The sequence below is a fragment of the Vipera ursinii genome (assembly GCF_947247035.1).
Source record: "Vipera ursinii genome assembly, chromosome: 5".
Taxonomy (NCBI): Eukaryota; Metazoa; Chordata; class Lepidosauria; order Squamata; family Viperidae; genus Vipera; species Vipera ursinii.
In genome coordinates, this window is record NC_139518.1 from 6,786,676 (window position 1) to 6,805,530 (window position 18,855).

Below are 18,855 nucleotides of genomic sequence, written 5' to 3' on the forward strand. Positions count from 1 at the left end.
TTTAATCTCACCCTGCTTAACCTGTAAAAGTGCATTTCATCCTAGGTCCTTACCCCTCTTGGTTGCTCACCTGGTGTGAAAGAGAGAGAGAGAGAGAGAGAGAGAGAGAGAGAGAGAGAGAGAGAGAGAGAGAGAGAGAGAGAGAGAGAGAGAGAGAGAGAGAATGAGGGAGAGAAAAAATGAGAGAGAGAGAGAGAGACAATGAGAGACAGAAAGTGTGTGTGTGTGAGAGAAAGTGTGTGTGAGAATGAGTGAGAAAGAATGAGAGAGAAAATGAGAAAGTATAAGAGCGAATGAGAGGAAAAGAGAATGAAAGAGATAGACAGATGATAGATATGATAGATAGATAGATAGATAGATAGATAGATAGATAGATAGATAGATAGATAGAGAGAATGGAAGAGAAAGACACACAGAGAGAGAGAGAGAGAGAGAGAGAGAGAGAGAGAGAGAGAGAGAGAGAGAGAGAGAGAGAGAGAGAGAGAGAGAGAGAGAATAAAAGAGAGACACAGAAAAATAGAAACTGGCCTAATGGTTGAATTCCGGAGTTGAAGTTCACCCACCTGAAAGTTATCAAGTTGGAGAAACACTCGGCTAAGTCATGTTTCTAGACTGCGATGCACAGAACAGCAGTTTTCACTTTAGTCCTGAGGTCAGCTCTGCCACCACTGAAGAATATAAAGAACTATTCCCCGCAAGTAGAAAACTCGCTGCTCAATGCAAGGCGTTCCAGACCCGCCTTCTTCCTGACATATCAGCTCTTTTGGTCAAAGGGATGATTCTCCCACTATGGGGCGGAGATGGGAGAAACCTTAAGCAGCTAAACTGCCCCCTCCCACTCTCGGGGCGCCTTGAAAGGCCTGGGTGTTATCACTCCTACTGTTCTACACTGACGTCAGTAAAGAGCCCGGCCTGTATCCTGGGAGAAATCGGTCCGTGATGACTGGTTGCCATGGAAATACACCTTGTTCCAAGCTACCAGCCCCGATCGGCTTGGGGGGGGCGGGAGCCAGGAGGGCTGCTGCGATGTGGGAAGGGGCCAAGGTAAGCCTGCCGAAGAAGAAGAATCATTGGATAAAGGAGGACCCCATGGCTGTTTTCCAACAAGGGGCAGGTGGAGAGAAAGAGGGTGCCCCCCCCACCTCAAGGTGCCCTCCGGAGTGGTATCCATGACGGATGCGGCTTTCTCTGTACCATCCGCACCCCCCTCCCCACTTCCCTGTCTCGCTGTGGGGGGCAGGCAAGGGGTGGCCTTGGGGACAAAGCCGGGTAGTGCATTAGGGGGAATGTAATCTTCTTCCAATTTTGCATAGGGCACCCCCCCCAGGAAAAAGAGGTAAGGGAGAAATGCGTCCGGGGTGTGTGTGTCGAATGTGGGGGTGGGGTGGGGGAATGATTTTCATATTTCTTCAGGCCTCGCCAACTTTCCCCCCTTGCACACGATCACCGCCGCTGCGTCCATCAGTTCCACGTGCAAGGCTGCATCCACACAGCACTTTATTTATTTATTTTTATTTTTATTTTAATTCCATTTATATCCCGCCCTTCTCCAAAGACTCAGGGCGGCTTACAAGCTTAGCAGTAGCCTTCATTCTATGTATATGCCTGCTTGTTAGGGCTTTCACACACACCCCAAGCGGCATTATTACAAAGTCAGCTTAATTGCCCCCAACAATCTGGGTCCTCATTTTACCTTTACTTTGAAACTCAGATCAAGAGATCTGGGTAGATTTATTTTTTTTCCCCCGGAGGGGTGAGTGGGGTGTTTATTTTGGCAGACTGACAAGTTGTGTGAATCCATCTTGCTGGGTTCCTTTGGGATTGTGCTAATCCCTCCCCCGCCAGTAGGTCAGATTAGTAATTAGACATGTTGCGCGAACAGAACTCCTGTCTCTTAATAGGAACTTGTAAAGATATTCCTTTATTTATTTGCGTTTATTTTTATCCCTTTTTATTTATTTATTTATTTATTTATTTATTTATTTATTTATTTATTTATTTATTTATTTATTTATTTATTTATTTTAATTCCATTTACAGTATATCCCGCCCTTCTCCGAAGACTCAGGGCGGCTTACAAGCTTAGCAGTAGCCTTCATTCTATGTATATGCCTGCTTATTAGGACTTTCACCCCCTCCCCAAGCGGCATTATTACAAAGTCAGCTTATTGCCCCCAACAATCTGGGTCCTCATTTTACCTACCTCGGAAGGACGGAAGGCTGAGTCAACCTTGAGCCTGGTGGGACTCGAACCTGCACTAATTGCAGGCAGCTGGTGTTACTTAAGGAGGCATTAGCCCACTGCTCCACCAAGGCTCTTTTCCTCCCACAACCACAGCCCTGCGAGGTGGGTTGGGCTGGGAGAGAGTCACTGGCCCAAAGTCATCCAGCTGGCTGTCATGCCTAAAGCAAGACTAGAATTCACAGTCTCCTGGTTTCTAGTCTGGCGCCTTATATGGATTGTGAGTTCTAGTGCTGCCTTGAGGCATGAAAGCTGGCTGGGTGGTTTTTGCCCAGTCATCAGGAGACTGTGAGTTCTAGTGCCGCCTGAGGCATGAAAGCCAGCCGGGTGGCTTTTGGTGAATACTAGGAGACCGTGAGTTCTAGTCCTGCCTTAGGCATAAACATCTAGCAAATTCTGGCTGGGGAATTCTGGGAGTTGAATCCCCACCTCTTAAAGTTGTCGAGGTTGAGAAACGCTGTTCCAGGGCAAGTTTCTAGTCTGCTGTGCACAGAGGTAGCTTAATTCTGAGATCATCTCTGCCGTCACTGAATGTAAAGAACTATTCCCCACAGCTAGAAAACTAGCTGCTCAGTTTAAGGAGTTCCAACCACACTTTCTTCCTGATATGCTAGCTTTCTTTGCAAAACAAGTTTAAAAACATGATGCTACCTGTAACGGGGAGCATTAAACAACTGAGCTGGGGAATTCTGGGAGTTGAAGTCCACCCATCTTGAAGAGGCCGAAGTTGAGAAACAGCAGTGCAGATGGCGGCATTTTGATCACATCAGTACAGCTAGTCCTCGACTTACAACAGTTCATTTAGTGACCGTTCAAAGTTACAACGGCACTGAAAAAAGTGACTTATGACCGCTTTTCAGAGTTACGACCCCTTGCAGCATCCTCATGATCATGTGGTTAAGATTCAGATGCTCGGCAACTGGTTCATACTTTATGACCGTTGCTTTCTCTTGAGGTCACGTGATCCCCTTGGGCGACCTTCTGACAAGCAAAGTCAAAGGGGAATCCAGATGCACTTAACCACCGGGTTTGTAACTTACCAGCTGCAGTGATTCACTTAACGACCGTGGCACGAAATGTCGTAAAATGGGGCAAAACTGACTTAACAAATGTCTCACTTAACAGCAGAAATTTTGGGTTCAGTTGTGGTCGTAAGTCAGGACTGCTTGTTATAGCACTCCCTTACTAGCACTGAGGCTAGAAATAGAAAAAGAACAAAATGTCTAAATAACATTGCATTCCTTCCCCATTTACCATATGTTCTTGAAGACCGAACTCCCTAAAGTTTTACACCCACCCACGTTTATTCTCTTTTATACCGGCATCTAATACACTTTGCGGTCCTGTAAAAAGAATCCCCAAAACAATCAACACGGTAACGGCACCGTTGGCGTTTCTTCACCCTCATAATTTCATTCCGTTCATTCCGCCGGGACCTGAAGACCTGGCTCTTCGAGCTCTCTGGCCCAGGCTGAGGATTAATTTTATTTTAACTGGGGTTTTATTTATACAGGGATAAATTTAATTTTTTTTTTAAACTTGGTTTTTTAACTTTTGTATTTTGGTTTTTAATTACCCTGTAAACCGCCCTGAGTCCTTCGGGAAAGGGTGGTATATAAATGTAATAAATAATAATAATAATAATAATAATAATAATAATAAATAATAATAATAATAATAATAATAATAATAATATAAATAATAATAATAATAATAATTTTGATTTTTTTTTCTGCTTCCGAAATCCCTCTAACAGGAAGGTCAAGGCACAGGAGCTTTTTTGGAAAGCACAGTGATTAGCATCGGAGGAAAGAAATAGCCCAGAAGTAAATCACAGGGGGGGGGGGAAATAATAAATAAAAATTCAAATTATGGAGAAATAATTCATAAAGCATGGAAGAACGGAAAGTGCCTAGCTCCCCGTTATATTCATAATATTTCTATACAGCCTACTGGAAAAGAGCGAACAGGGGCTTTGAAAGAAATCCTTCCCCAAATGTATAATTTGTCAATTTCTCAACGGAGGACCTTTGAGGCACAATTGTATCACAACGTTTACAAGAAGACAAAACGTCTCTCGGCTGATTTTAGGGCTTTGCGAAAAAAGGAACTGACAAACTGATGGGGCATAACCAGCGGTGGGATTCAGCCGCTTTGCATCACTTCGGCAGAACCGGTAGCTAATTTTTTTGTTGCCCGGACCCAGAACGGACTTCCGGAAGCGGCATCCACACAGAGAACCGGTTGTTCGCGCATTTGAATCCCACCACTGGGCAAAACCCCCACCCAGATACAGTAGCTATTGTGACTTTTAAATCAAACCTCCACGCTTCAAGGCACTACGTATAGTCCTTGATTTACAACCATCCATTTAGTGATTTACAACCATCCATTTACAACCATCCATTTTGCAAATCACAACGGCACCGGAAGAAAGGTTACAGAGCTGCTTTTCCAGACTGACGAACCTTTTGCAGCAACCCCAGGGTCACATGATCAAAATTCGGACGCTTGGGCACTGGTTCATATTTATGACGGTCGCGGTGTCTTCGGGATCACGTGATCCCCTTTGGCAACCGTCAGACCAGCAAAGCCAATTGGGGGAGGGAGGGTTTAGCCGGATTCACTTAACAACCGTGTGACTAACTTAACGACTGCAGCGATTCACTTAACAACTGTGGCGAGAGAGGTCGTTCAATGGGGTGAAACTCACTTAACAACTGTCTCGCCTCGCCACAGAAACATCGGGCTCCATTGTGGACGTTCAGCCGAGGACTGCCTGAATTCTCCAACTTTTGGAGTGTCTTCCGGTTTTTTTAAGGACTGTTTTCAAGACGGTAGTCATTCATTTTGCATCGTGACCTTATAAACTGTCTCCTTCTTTTTCTTCCCTGGTTGATTGCCAGCCTTGATTTTATTTTATTATTTTATTTTATTATTTTATTTTATTATTTTATTTTATTATTTTATGTTATTATTTTATTTTATTATTTTATTTTATTTATTTATTTTATTTTATTTTTTTATTATTTTATTTTATTTTATTTTATTTTATTTATTTTATTTATTTTATTTTATGTTATTTTATTTATTTTATTTTATTTTATTTTATTATTTTATTTTATTTTATTATTTTATTTTATTTTATTTTATTTTATTTGTTTGCTTATCCCAACAAGCGGCTTCAATCCAACCCTTTCAGACCTATATTCACTTTAATTGTGGACTGCAGGACTTGTCCTCTGTTTCAAATGGTGAAATTCGAATAACAGGTTGTTGATACCATCCCTAGCATACAGTGAGTTCTTGGGGAGGGGGGGGGAGAAATCAAGATTTTTGGTGCTCTCTGAGTTTAGCTTAGTTTTCTTGCAGACCTTTCGTTACCCAAACTAGGTAATGTCATCAGAGCTTCAACCCTGAGCTACAAATATTCTGCTTTATTGAAATCCAGATTTTGCTGGGGAAAATATTGCAGTTGAAAGGCAGTCTCTCCGATGCTGCAAAAAAAAGGAATTTCATATACAGGCAGTCCTTGACGTACGACCACCGCTGAGCTAAAAGTCTCCATTGCTAAGCAAGCCAGTTGTTAACTGAGTTTTAGCTCCACTTGGCGACCTTTCTTGCCACGCTTGTTAAGTTGCTAAGTTAGCAACCTAGTTGTTAAGTGAATCTGGCTTTCCCCATTGACTTTGCTGGTCAGGAGGTGGCAAAAGGAGATCACGTGACCCCGGGCCATTGCAACCGTCGTAAGTGCATGCCAGTTGCCGAGCATCTGAATTTTCATTATGCGATGACAGGGAGGCTGCAATGGTTGTGTGAAAAAGGATCATAAGTCCCTTTTTTCAGTGGCATTGTAACTTTGAATGGTCACTAAACAAGTGGTTGTAAGTTGAGGACTAACCTGTACGTGTAGATTTTTTTGCTATAATTTTTGTTGTGGATGCCAAGAGGGTTGACAGCACAGGTAGTCCTCGACTTACAACAGTTCCTTTAGCGACAGTTTGAAGCTACAACGGCACCCAAACAAGTGACTTAGTGAAAAACATTATCACACTGGCAGCTGTTGCAGCATCCCCATGGTGCCGTGATCAAAATTCAGACGCTTGGGAACATTGATGACCGTTGCAGTGTCCTGAGGTCATGTGACCGCCTTTTGTGAACTTCTTACAAGCAAAGTCAATGCGAAAAGCGGAGTCATTTAACAGCCGTGTTACTAATTTAACCTCTGCAGTGATTCACTTAACCCCTGTGGCAGGAAAGGTCATAAAATGGGGCAAAAGTCACTTAACAGATGTTTCACTTAGCGACAAAAAATTTGGACTCAGTTGTGGTCATAAGTCAAGGATTAACCTGTATGTCTTTCATCTCCTTCCCCCCTTGACACACCCCCCACCCCCACCCCCGGCCTTTGGTCCTCTTTTCCAGTTGCCCACGTCCTTCTTTGCCTGCTTGGATATCTCCTAACCCTAATTTGAGGGCATTAAATATTGAATCACGTGAAGTGTTAATATCACTCTATAATGCCTTGGTAAGGCCACACTTGGAGTACTGCAACCAATTTTGGTCGCCATGATGTAAACAAGATTTGAGACTCTAGTGCAGAGAAGAGCAATGAAGATGATCAGGGGACTGGAGGCTAAAACATATGAGGAACGGTTGCTGGAATTGGCTATGTCTAGTTTAATGAAGAGAGAAGGACAAGGGGGGACATAATAATAATAATAATAATAATAATAATAATAATAATAATAATAATAGCAACAACAACAACAACAACAACAACAACAACAATAACAATAACAATAATAATAATAATAATAATAATAATAATAATAATAATAATAATAATAATAAAGTTGGAAGGGACCTTGGAGGTCATCTAGTCCAACCCCCTGCTCAGTCAGGAAACCCTATACCATTTCAGACAAATGGCTGTCCAGTCGCTTCTTAAAAACCTCCAGTGTTAGAGCATTTACCACCTCTGGAGGCAGGTTGTTCCACTGGTTAATTGTTCTAACTGTCAGGAAGTTTCTCCTTAGTTCTAGGTTGCTTCTCTCCTTGATTAGTTTCCATCCGTTGCTTCTTGTCCTGCCTTCAGGTGCTTTGGAGAATAGCTTGACTCCCTCTTCTTTGTGGTAGCCCCTGAGATATTGGAACACTGCTACCATGTCACCCCTCACTCTTCTCTTCGTTAAACTACACATACCCAATTCCAGCAACCGTTCCCTATATGTTTTAGCCTCCAGCCCCCTAATCATCTTTGTTGCTCTTCTCTGTAAACTTTCTAGAGTCTCGACATCTTTTTTACATCGTGGTGACCAAAACTGGATGTAGTATTCCAGGTGTGGCCTTACCAAAGCATTGTAAAGTGGTATTAGTACTTCACTTGATCTTGATTCTATCCCTCTGTTAATGCAGCCTAGCACTGTGTTGGCTTTTTTGGCAGCTGCAGCACACTGCTGGCTCATATTGAAGTGATTGTCTACTAAGACTCCGAGATCCCTTTCACAGTTACTACTATTGAGCAAGGTACCACCTATATTATACCTGTGCATTTGATCTTTCCTGCCTAAATGTAGAACCTTACTTTTTTCACCATTGAATTTCATTTTGTTAGATAGCGCCCAGTGTTCAAGTCTGTCCAGATCCTTCTGTATCTTAAGCCTATCTTCTGGAGTATTGGCTATTCCTGCCAGCTTGGTGTCGTCTGCAAATTTGATGAGTTCCCCATTTATCCCTTCGTCCAAATCATTAATGAAGATATTGAAGAGCACTGGGCCCATGATAGCAGTCTTCCAATATCTCAGGGGCTGCCCCAAAGAAGAGGCAGTCAAGCTATTCTCCAAAGCACCTGAAGGCAGGACAAGAAGCAACGGATGGAAACTAGTCAAGGAGAGAAGCAACCTAGAACTAAGGAGAAACTTCCTGACAGTTAGAACAATTAACCAGTGGAACAACCTGCCTCCAGAAGCGGTGAATGCTCCAACACTGGAGGCTTTTAAGAAGAGACTGGACAGCCATTTGTCTGAAATGGTATAGGATTTCCTGCCTGCGTTTATTTTTATCCCTTTTTATCCCTTTTCCTCCCACAACCACAGCCCTGCGAGGTGGGTTGGGCTGGGAGGGAGTCACCGGCCCAAAGTCACCCAGCTGGCTGTCATGCCTAAAGCAAGACTAGAATTCACAGTCTCCTGGTTTCTAGTCTAGCGCCTTATATAGATTGTGAGTTCTAGTGCTGCCTTGAGGCATGAAAGCTGGCTGGGTGGTTTTTGCCTAGTCATCAGGAGACTGTGAGTTCTAGTGCCGCCTGAGGCATGAAAGCCAGCCGGGTGGCTTTTGGTGAATACTAGGAGACTGTGAGTTCTAGTCCCGCCTTAGGCATAAACATCTAGCAAATTCTGGGCTGGGGAATTCTGGGAGTTGAATCCACACATCTTAAAGTTGTCGAGGTTGAGAAACGCTGCTCCAGGGCAAGTTTCCAGTCTGCTGTGCACAGAGGTAGCTTAATTCTGAGATCAACCCTATGGTATATAGGGTTTCCTGCCTGAGCAGGGGGCTGGACTAGATGACCTCCAAGGTCCCTTCCAACTCTGTTATTCCCAATGAATGAAGCATCAAATCCCTGCAGGTGACCCTTAGCCTGGGCTTGCACCACATTCAAAACTGCCGGCTGGCGGCCCCCAGGGGGAAAGCATTCTCTGTGGGCACGCCAGCCCTTTGGAATCAATTACCGGTTGAGCTCCGGATGGCTCCTGACCTTCGCTCTTTCCGCCGTCATCTGAAAAGTTACCTATTTGAACAAGCCGGCCTGGTCTAATGGGTGTGGGGTGTTTTAATTAGTAATTTTTAATTATTCATTGTCATGGGCTAGTTCTATTTAATCTTATTTTTTAACTTTTGTATATTGTATTTTTATTGTATTTTTATTGCCCTGTACACCGCCCTGAGTCCTTCGATAGAAATTAAATAAATAAATAAATAAATAAATAAATAAATAAATAAATGGAACCCCCAGAACCACGTTAAAGCTAGCCATTCTATTGCTAAGCACATTGATTTGTGCTGTAAGCCGCCCTGAGTCTTCGGAGAAGGGCGGGATATAAATGGGATTTTTTTTTAAAAAAAAAAATCTCAAACGGACCCGGATGCTCTGAACCCAACTTTTCTCTATGCACTAATGTTCTCGCATGCCTGGGAAGGCAGAGCAGGCGATGGTTTGACTTCCCCATTTCACGCGCAGCAGTCACGCCGTATTTCTTGCTTGGCCAGGAATCTTCTTTTGTTGAGCTTGATCCCAAGCCTGTGGGATTCAATAAAGAACGTCACGGTCCTTCCTTCTTTTCTTCTGCGGCTGCCCTTCAGAAGGTGATCCCGTTTGGAGTTAAGAGGAGGGAGGGAAAAGGCGACTGGAGGGAGGCTGATCAAAGAGGGAGAGAAAGGTGCCAAACTTATTCTTAGAATGAGCCAGATCTCAAAACGGGGATATTGCCAAGGGCAAATGGTTATGGGTAGTCCTTGACTTACGACCGTAATGGAGCCTGCAAATTACGGTTGTAAGCGGTAAAGGTAAGGTAAAGCTTCCCCCGCACATGCGTGCTAGTCGTTTCCGACTCTAGGGGGCGGTGCTCATCTCTGTTTCAAAGCCGAAGAGCCAGCGCTTGTCCGAGGACGTCTCCGTGGTCATGTGGCCGGCATGACTAGACGCCAAAGGCGCACGGAATGCTGTTACCTTCCCACCGTAGCGGTCCCTATTTTTCTATTTGCATTTTTACGTGCTTTCGAACTGCTAGGTTGGCAGAAGCTGGGACGAGTAACAGGCGCTCACTCTGCTATGCGGCACTCGGGATTCGACCCGCCAAACTGCCGACCTTCTGATCAACAAGCTCAGGGTCCTAACCCACTGAGCCACCGCGTCCCTTTTGTAAGCGGTGGTGGGATTCAAATATGTGAACAGCCGGTTCTCTGTGTGGATGCTGCTTCCGGAGGTCCGTTCTGGGCCTGAGCAACAAAAAAATTGCTACCAGTTCTGCTGACGTGGTGCAAACCGGCTGAATCCCACCACAGGTTGTAAGTCACAACAGTCACGAAGCGGGTCATCACATGACTGACCCAGTTTTATGAGCTGTTAAGTGGATCCAGGCTTCCCACATTGACTTTGCTTGTCAGAGGGTCGCAAAAGGGGATCACACGACCCCGGGACACTGTGACCGCCATAACTACATGCCAATCGTCTGAATTTTGATCACGTGACCACGGGAACGCTGCAATGGTGTGAAAAATTCTCATAAGTCGTTTTTTGCAGTGCTGTTAGTACGTTCGACTGCCTGTAATCTAGCCAAGACAAGGAACTCTGCTATGATTGGGTGGCTTAAATGTGAGAGAAGTCCAAATTCACCCAATGAGCTTCCACGGTGAAGGTAGACTTGACTATGGGCCTTCCCAGTCTTCTCCAGCCTACAACTCCACAACCGTTTCTCACTAGCAGGCTGGCTGATAAGCTGATATGGAACATAATTGGAACTGTTTTGAAGGCAAGACTTGCATTTTTTTTTACTATTTTACTATTTTAAGGGAAAGCCATCCAAATAGAAAGCCAACATTATCGCATAAACGTGTTCACGCTGAGATCTCCATCTAGAGCGGGGATGGGGAACGATGGCCCTTTTATGACTTGTGGACTTCAACTCCCAGAATTCCTAAATCTGGAAGGGACCTTGGAGGTCTTCTAGTCCAACCCCCTGCTCAAGGAGGAAACCTTATACTATTTCAGACAAATGGCTGTCCAGTCTTTTCTTAAAAGCCTCCAGTGACGGAGCAGCCACAACTTCTTGAGGAATTCATTTTACTGATTAACAATTCTTACTGTCAGGAAGTTTCTCCTTAGTTCTAGGCTGCTTCTCTCCTTGATTGGTTTCCATCCGTTGATTCTTGTTTTTTGCCTTCAGGCGCTTTGGAGAATAGGTTGACCTAGGTCAGAGGTCTTCAAACTTGGCCCTTGTATGACTTGTGGACTTCAACTCCCAGAGTTCCTCAGCCAGCTTGCCTGGGAATTGAAGTCCACAAGTCATAAAGGGGGCCATCGTTCCCCACCTCTGAGCCAGAGGCAAGTTGGGAGTTTCTGAGTGTACCTTCTTATTGACCTCTGCTTTCTTTTCTTCCACAGGTAAATGTTGAAGACACCATCGAAATGCTACCCAAGTCCCGGCGAGCGCTCACTATTCAGGAAATTGCCGCCCTCGCTCGATCTTCCTTGCATGGTAAGATGTAGACGATGTCAGCCATATTCTCACCATCGTGTGAGTTTTCACCTTAGCAATAGCTTCAGAGGTGGGCATTATTTAGGGCTGTGTGCAAGTCCAAGAAATGTGGACTGAGCAAATCTGGCCAAGATTTCCTGCCTGAGCAGGGGGTTGGACTAGATGACCTCCAAGGTCCCTTCCAACATTGTTGTTGTTGTTGTTGTTGTTATTGTTATTGTTATTATATGATTAATTTATTTCAATTTTTAATTTTAATTTACTGTACAGAGACCTTTAATTTTTGTTGTTGTTAGCCGCCCTGAGTCCCTCGGGAGATAGGGCGGGATATAAGTCCCATTAATAAATAAATAAATAAATAAATAAATAAATAAATAAATAAATAAATAAATAAATAAATAAATAAAATAAAGTGAAGTAGCCAGTCAAAAGGATGTAGAACCCAATCTGGATTTTTTAAAAAGAGGCTTCAGCTTCGCCATGGTGTGGCTACGCCTAGACAAATCTCAGATTCAATCTGAATATTGGTTTATTTTATTAGTAAAAGGTATAGTTCCCGACTTACAGCCAGAACTGAGGCTAAAAATTCTGTTGCAAAGCGAGACAGTCGCTAATTGGATTTTGCCCCATTTTACATGGCACAGTTGTTAAACGAATCACACTGCAGTTGGTAAGTGTAAATCTGGCTCCCCCACTGACTTTGCTTGTCAGAAGGTCGCGGAAGGTGGATCACATGACCCCGGGATACTGCGACCGTCATAAATATGAGTCAGTTGCCAAGCATCTGAATTTTGATCATGTGACCCTGAGGATGTTGCAAGGATCGTAAGTGTGAAAAAACGATCATAACTCTTTTTTTTCCAGTGCCGTTGTATTTTCGAACGGTCGCTAAATGAACTGTTGTAAGTGGAGGACTAACTGCATTGGTTTATTTTATCACTGTGCAATGAAAAGGGTATTCACAGTCCAATCTGGCGTTAGGCTCTTTTCTTGGCATATTAGACTCCAATTAAGCATACTGAGGTTGGAAATATCATTTTAACACAATTTATTATTGGAAACATTTCAATCAAAAGGATTCGCTCTCTGCAGCAGAGAGAAAATTGGGAGCAAAGGGATCGTGTTTGCTTTTTGCACAACAAAGGAAGTTCAAAGAAAAAAATTGATTGGCAAAGAAGAACATATAAAAGATACATAGTGATTTAACAAATTAACTTTTACAAATATAAGCGAAATATAAACTGATCAGAGAAGATGTTATAGGTAGATGTCGTAAGATAGATAAGCACTATAACGCATGAAATATGAAAACATTGGGATGGTGCATCTAAATGGAAAACCTGGATATTTAGATGATTAATATTGAGCAAATTATGACTGATAAGAATTGTCTGAATATTAAGGGGAAATTAAGTTTAAATAAGAACTATGAGAATAGGATATATGGTGCACTGATAAGATGATTTTTTAGAAAAATAACGCAAGTTGATAAGAAAAAAATGTCATATATGGACATTATTATTTGTACAAACATGAAAAAAAATGTTTATATTCAACCATTTATGCATTGAAAATATTAAGAAGATATTTGTTTAAGGTTGAAGGAGAATAGTATTGGGAGAAGGGAAGATCAAAGAAATACACTATTAATTAATATACTAATTATGGAATTACAAAAATTATTATTGACTCTTAATTAACTACTATTGTGTTTTCCCCCAAAAATATATGAACCAAGACAACACACTGTACACCAGGCACTGAGGATTGTTACTGTAAAAAAAATCAATAAAACATTTCTAAAAAAAGAAAAAAAGAACGTATCTTGCCCCATTACCTTAGGGAAATAAGGCATCCAGTAATAGGTAGGCATAAGAATTGGAGAGAACATCGTATGTTGAAATAGGGGGGGGAAAAAAAGAAGTTAGTGTGGGAAGAAACCACACGAGTCCCATAGACTCGTTGCAAAAAGATGCAGTTGCCTTCAGTTGAAACAGTTAGCGCATACAAAACAATACAAGTATAATGATGATGATGATGATGATGTTGGAAGGGACCTTGGAGGTCACCTAGTCCAACCCCCTGCTCAGGCAGGAAACCCTATACCAGGGGTGTCAAACTCAATTTCATTGAGGGCTGCATCAGCATTGCAGTTACCCTCAGGGGGCCGGGTGGGTGTGGCCTGGGTGGGTGTGGCCTACTGGGTGGGCATGGCTAGAGTGCATACGGCCTACTGGGTGGGCGTGGCCAGCTCTACATCGTTCGCATCAAGGGTGCCTATGGGGGCCTGGGCAGGAGTGGGACAGATCTGAGGGTCTCTGGCAGAAGGAAGGTCTCTGGGCCAGGGCCAAGCCAGTGGGGGCCGTTCCCTCACTGTTTCCAGGATGGCTTCACGGGCCGCATGAAACCACTTTGCGGGCCGGATCTGGCCCCCGGGCCTTGTGTTTGACATGTCTGCCCTATACCATTTCAGGCAAATGGCTGTCCAGTCTCTTCTTAAAAACTTCCAGTGTTGGAGCATTCACCTCTTCTGGAGGCAGGTTGTTCCACTGGTTAATTGTTCTAACTGTCAGGAAGTTTCTCCTTAGTTCCAGATTGCTTCTCTCCTTGGTTGGGTTCCATCCGTTGCTTCTTATCCTGCCTTCAGGTGCTTTGGAGAAGAGCTTGACTCCCTCTTCTTTGGGGCAGCCCCTGAGATATTGGAAGACTGCTATCATGTCCCCCCGCTAGCCCTTGTCCTCGTTAAAATAGACATATCCAATTCCAGCAACTGTTCCTTATATGTTCCTAATATGGTAGTCCTCGACTTACAGCAGCTTATTCAGTGACCATTCGGAGTTACAACGGCCCTGAAAAAAGGGGCTTGGGACCGTTTTTTATACTTAATGCGGCATCCCCAGGGTCACGTGATCGAAATTCAGATGCTTGGAAACTGGTCCATATTTATAACAGTTGCCATGTCCGGGGTTCATGCGATCCGCTTTTGCAAATTTCTGACAAGCCAAGTCAATGCACTTAACAACTGTGTTGCTAACTTAACGACATGCGATGATTCCCTTAACAACGGTGGCAAGAAAGTTCGTAAAATGGGGCAAAACTCACTTAACAAGTGTCTCACTTAAGAACATAAATTTGGGGGCTCAATTGTGGTCGTAAGTCGAGCACTACCTGTAATAACGGGGCCCACATGGCTTGGCCCTCAGAAGGAGAGCTAATTTAGTGTTGTGATTGACGGACTGGAAACCATGAGTTTTATTTAGTTTTGCCTTAGGCACGAAGCCAGTTGGAAGACTTTGGGCCACTCCCTCCCTCTCTGAGCCTTAGAAAGAAGACCTCAAGGACAAGCGACTTCTGAAAATCTTGCTAAGAAAACTGAATCTATTTGTCCATAAAGCTGCCAAGAATGAAGGCTGACTCGGATAGCAAAATGAAGAGGACACTCAAAAAGGGCACTGGAAAATATTCTGGAATAGAATAGAATAGAATAGAATAGAATAGAATAGAATAGAATAGAATAGAATAGAATAGAATAGAATAGAATAGAATAGAATAGAATAGAATAGAATCTGGAAGGGACCTTGGAGGTCTTCTAGTCCAGCCCCCTCCTCAAGCAGGAGACCCTATACCATTTCAGACAAGTGACCATCCAGTCTCTTCTTCAAGACCTCCAGTGATGAAGCACCCATGATTTCTGGAGGCAAGCTGTTCCACTGGTTAATTGTCCTCTGTCAGGAACTTTCTCCTTAATTCCAGGTTGCTTCTCTCTTTGTTCAGTTTCCAACCTTTGTTTCTTGTCCTGCCCTCTGATGCTCCGGAGAATAATATGACCCCCTCTTTGTGGCAGCCTCTCAAATACTGGAACACTGCTATAATCTCTCCCCTATTTCTTCTTTTCTTTAGACTAGCCAAACCCCAAGTCCTGCAGCCATTCTTCATTTGTTTTAATCTTCAGGCCTTTGATCATTTTAGTTGCTCTTCTCTGAACTTTTTCCAAAGTCTCAACATCTGTTTTGTGGTATGATGACCAAAATTGGTTGCAGATTTGGAGAACATCATATTTGGCCTTAGAAACAGGGTGTGTGGACTTCCGGTTTGCCAAGTCAGTTGTCATGGACGTCCGGAGGATGGCTCTTGTCTTCCACGTCCAGATTCGCATCGCTGGGGGGTCCTAAAAGGACCGAAGAGTCGCCCTGGAGGGGTGACCAGACAGAAGGGGCTTTTGCAGAAATGCAGGGAAGCCGCAAACCCCCCCGTTAGTGCCTGCATTCCCTTTGTACTGGCGGATGAAAGACTGGCCATAGGAATATGGCCAGTTACTAGGCTGCAGACAGCCGAAGTCAAACTGACCATCAGGCAACATTAAAGCAGCGTGGAAGAGACGGGGGTAAGATTCCTCTCTTATACCTTAATCTTCTTCTTTTCACCTAAATAAGCTGCTTTCCCCCCTGTAGAGAGGGAGGGGGAAATTAAACCCTCCCTTCAAATAAGCGGCGAGCAAAGCCCAGGGGTGTTTTTTTTTAAAAAAAACGTTGAAGAAAGAAATGGACTACAAGAAAAGAATTTCCAAAGTACTTGGGGGACACCCAGTGGCTAAACTTAAAATTGCAATCTGACTTTCTCTTTAAAAAAACACCAAGAAAATATTTAAGAAAAATAAGATAATAGTAACCTTGAACACCAGATGTGAAACTTCACTATGGAAGAGTTTCAAAAACAAATCCATGTTATGTGGGAAATATCTTACCAAACTTATCAGTTCCTTTCTACAGCTGGCGATGAAATAAGAGCTTTTGGAAAAGAATTAGAAAGCATCTCGATGAAACAAACTCAAACTCAAACTGTGACTACAACTAATATTTTATTGGGACAGAACTTAACAGAAGAAATTGAACAATTACTGTAAATACATTGGCAGAAGAATTAAATATTCAACAAATGCAGGTTTTTGAAGATTGTAATGGAGAACAGATGGGGAAAACTTTACTTAGACCAGGACAATTATATCAAGAGGTGAAAATAATGAGAAGATTTGGTGCTGTTAGCAGACTCTTCAATCCTTCAAAAGTGGAGACTGGAGGACCACTTCAATATGATATAGCAACACAAGAATGCTTTGATGACCCTGAGGCAAAGAAGTGAAAAATGATATGGCAAAGGAAGAAAGCAAGAATAAGATTGAAGAAATCTGAACATTTTTAAGAGGCCTGAAATAGCTAATACCAAAATAGACAGGATTGTATTGGGATTACGAGAGATTGTTTTGATAAGTAGGCAAAAATACTGACTAACTAAAAAAATAAAAATAAAATAAAAATAAAATACAGATGTATGAATACTAACATTGAAATATTGAGTTCTTTAAATGATATGGGTTAAGATGTATATATGCTAAAAATGATAAAATGTAACTAATATACTTGGATGTAGAGACATGAGAGGATGTATTAAATGTTGAAATGGAAGAAATTTTGGTTAATTTTTAATATGTGGAAACTATAAATAAGAAACAAGAATATTATATTGTCCTCCTCTTCTTTCTCCTCCTTGCAATTGGTATTTTTATTACTATTCTAAATATTGTATGACTGATATGGAGATAGAAATGAGATAAATAAGAACTGGATTACATTACTAGGTATTGGAGAAAATTGTGTAAAGGAGGTTATTTAGCAATATGAAAAGGAGAAATCTCAAACGTTTAATTTCAATATCAATGTAAAATTAAAGCTAGAAAAATATATAAGGTGTTTGATGTTTTAAAGACGGAATGTTAAAATATAAAATATACTAAAATATTGATAAATATTAAAAAAAACTATTAAATGACTGATGGATAGCAATGAGAAGTATGTTAATTTAGATAAGAGATAGTAGGTATTAAAGGAAAAGAGAGAGAGGAAGTATTGGTTACAATAACTTGGGAGATTTGTAATAATATGTATTTGTCTGAAATGGAACTATTGTAACCCGGACACCACGTTGCTTTTCAAAGATATTATTGTAATATTGGAAAACTAATAAAAAAAGGGGGAAAAAAGAAACAGGGTGTGTGTGTGGGGGTGTGTGTGTGGGCTTGTGTGGCTCAAAAAGTCCAAATAGCTGATAAAGCTTTTGCATTGTATTGTACCATTGTGTTTATTTGTAGCAATTTAAAGTTTTAAGTAGGTATATGTATTTGTTTCAGCCTGCTGTTGTTACTTTTGTGTTTTTTTACTGCAGTCTTTTGAAGATCTCTCCCTATGCCTCTAAAGCAGTATTTTTCAATTTTGGCAACTGGAAGATTTGTGGGCTTCAACTCTCAGAATTCTCCAGCAAATATGAAGTTTGGGAGTTGAAGTTCACCCATCTTCCAGTGGCCAAGATTGAAAAACAAAAACAAAAACCAGTGCTCTAAGACAGGGCTTTTCAACCTTTTAGGATATGGCAACATCCGAGTACCACCAGTCGCCTAGCAAGGTATCAAAAACTTGATGACCCCCCCAAAAAAGGAAAAAAAGTGATGAAGTACAGCTAGTCCTTGACTTACAACACTTCGCTTAGTGACTGTTCGAAGTTATAATGGCACTGAAAAAAGTGCCCCCCAAGCCACAGCTGAGCAAGACACCTGCCTGCCTGCCCGGCGGCGCTCTTCCTCCTGTCTGAGGTTTTCATTGTTGTGAGCATTTCTGTTGAGGATTGGCAGCAGGGGTGGGGTGCGGGTGTTTGGTTTTTATTCCCCCATCTGCTGGGTGGTTGCAGCAGGTTTTGGTCACTTCACATGACCCTGGAACACTGTGACCGTCAGAAATATGAATCAGTTGCCAAGCATCTGAATGTAAATCACAAGACCCTGGAGATGCTGCAACACTCCATCTGATCGGCGCTTCTTCTGGGCTCCGCAGAAGCGCCAGGATCAGCACCGAGCTCCAGCTGGAGACTGGCGCTTATCCTGACGCTTCCGCTCAACCCTGACAGCCCTGCAGCTCCAGCCATCTCTTGCTCAGGCTTGTGCGGTGCTGCCACTAGTCCAGCTTATTCTCCTCCCCCTCTACCACTTTTCTAGGATGGTCGCGTACCACCTGCCAGGTGCCAATGTACCACAGGTGGTACCCGTACCACTGGTTGAAAAGCCCTGCTCTAAGACCTGTTTCTCCACAGCCTAATAAATTAAGCAGCTTTTCTCCTTTCCAGCAAATGCTCTCTGCCCACACACTGCAGATAAGAAAACGTTAAAAATATGAATGCATGCAGAAACAAGGGATATTTTAATCAACAAAGGTCATGTCGGTTGTACAGAAGGGACGAAGGAAGTCCAAAACAAGCCACGAGTCAGAGATTTTGCTCTTTTAGAAGAGCAAATGTTCCTAAGAATGCTAA

General features: G+C 42.6%; 1 protein-coding gene across 1 annotated transcript in view; it reads left to right on the forward strand.

Moving 5' to 3' along the window:
- The window catches only part of FAM131A (family with sequence similarity 131 member A), a gene marked incomplete at both ends in the record, with an annotated part of 76,532 nt that overhangs the window by 38,842 nt on the left and 18,835 nt on the right, over positions 1–18,855 (forward strand). Inside the window, one exon of the mRNA XM_083364864.1 lies at positions 11,406–11,499. Coding sequence (XP_083220990.1) covers positions 11,406–11,499 — 94 coding nt within the window. The remainder of the gene's footprint in view (positions 1–11,405; positions 11,500–18,855) is intronic.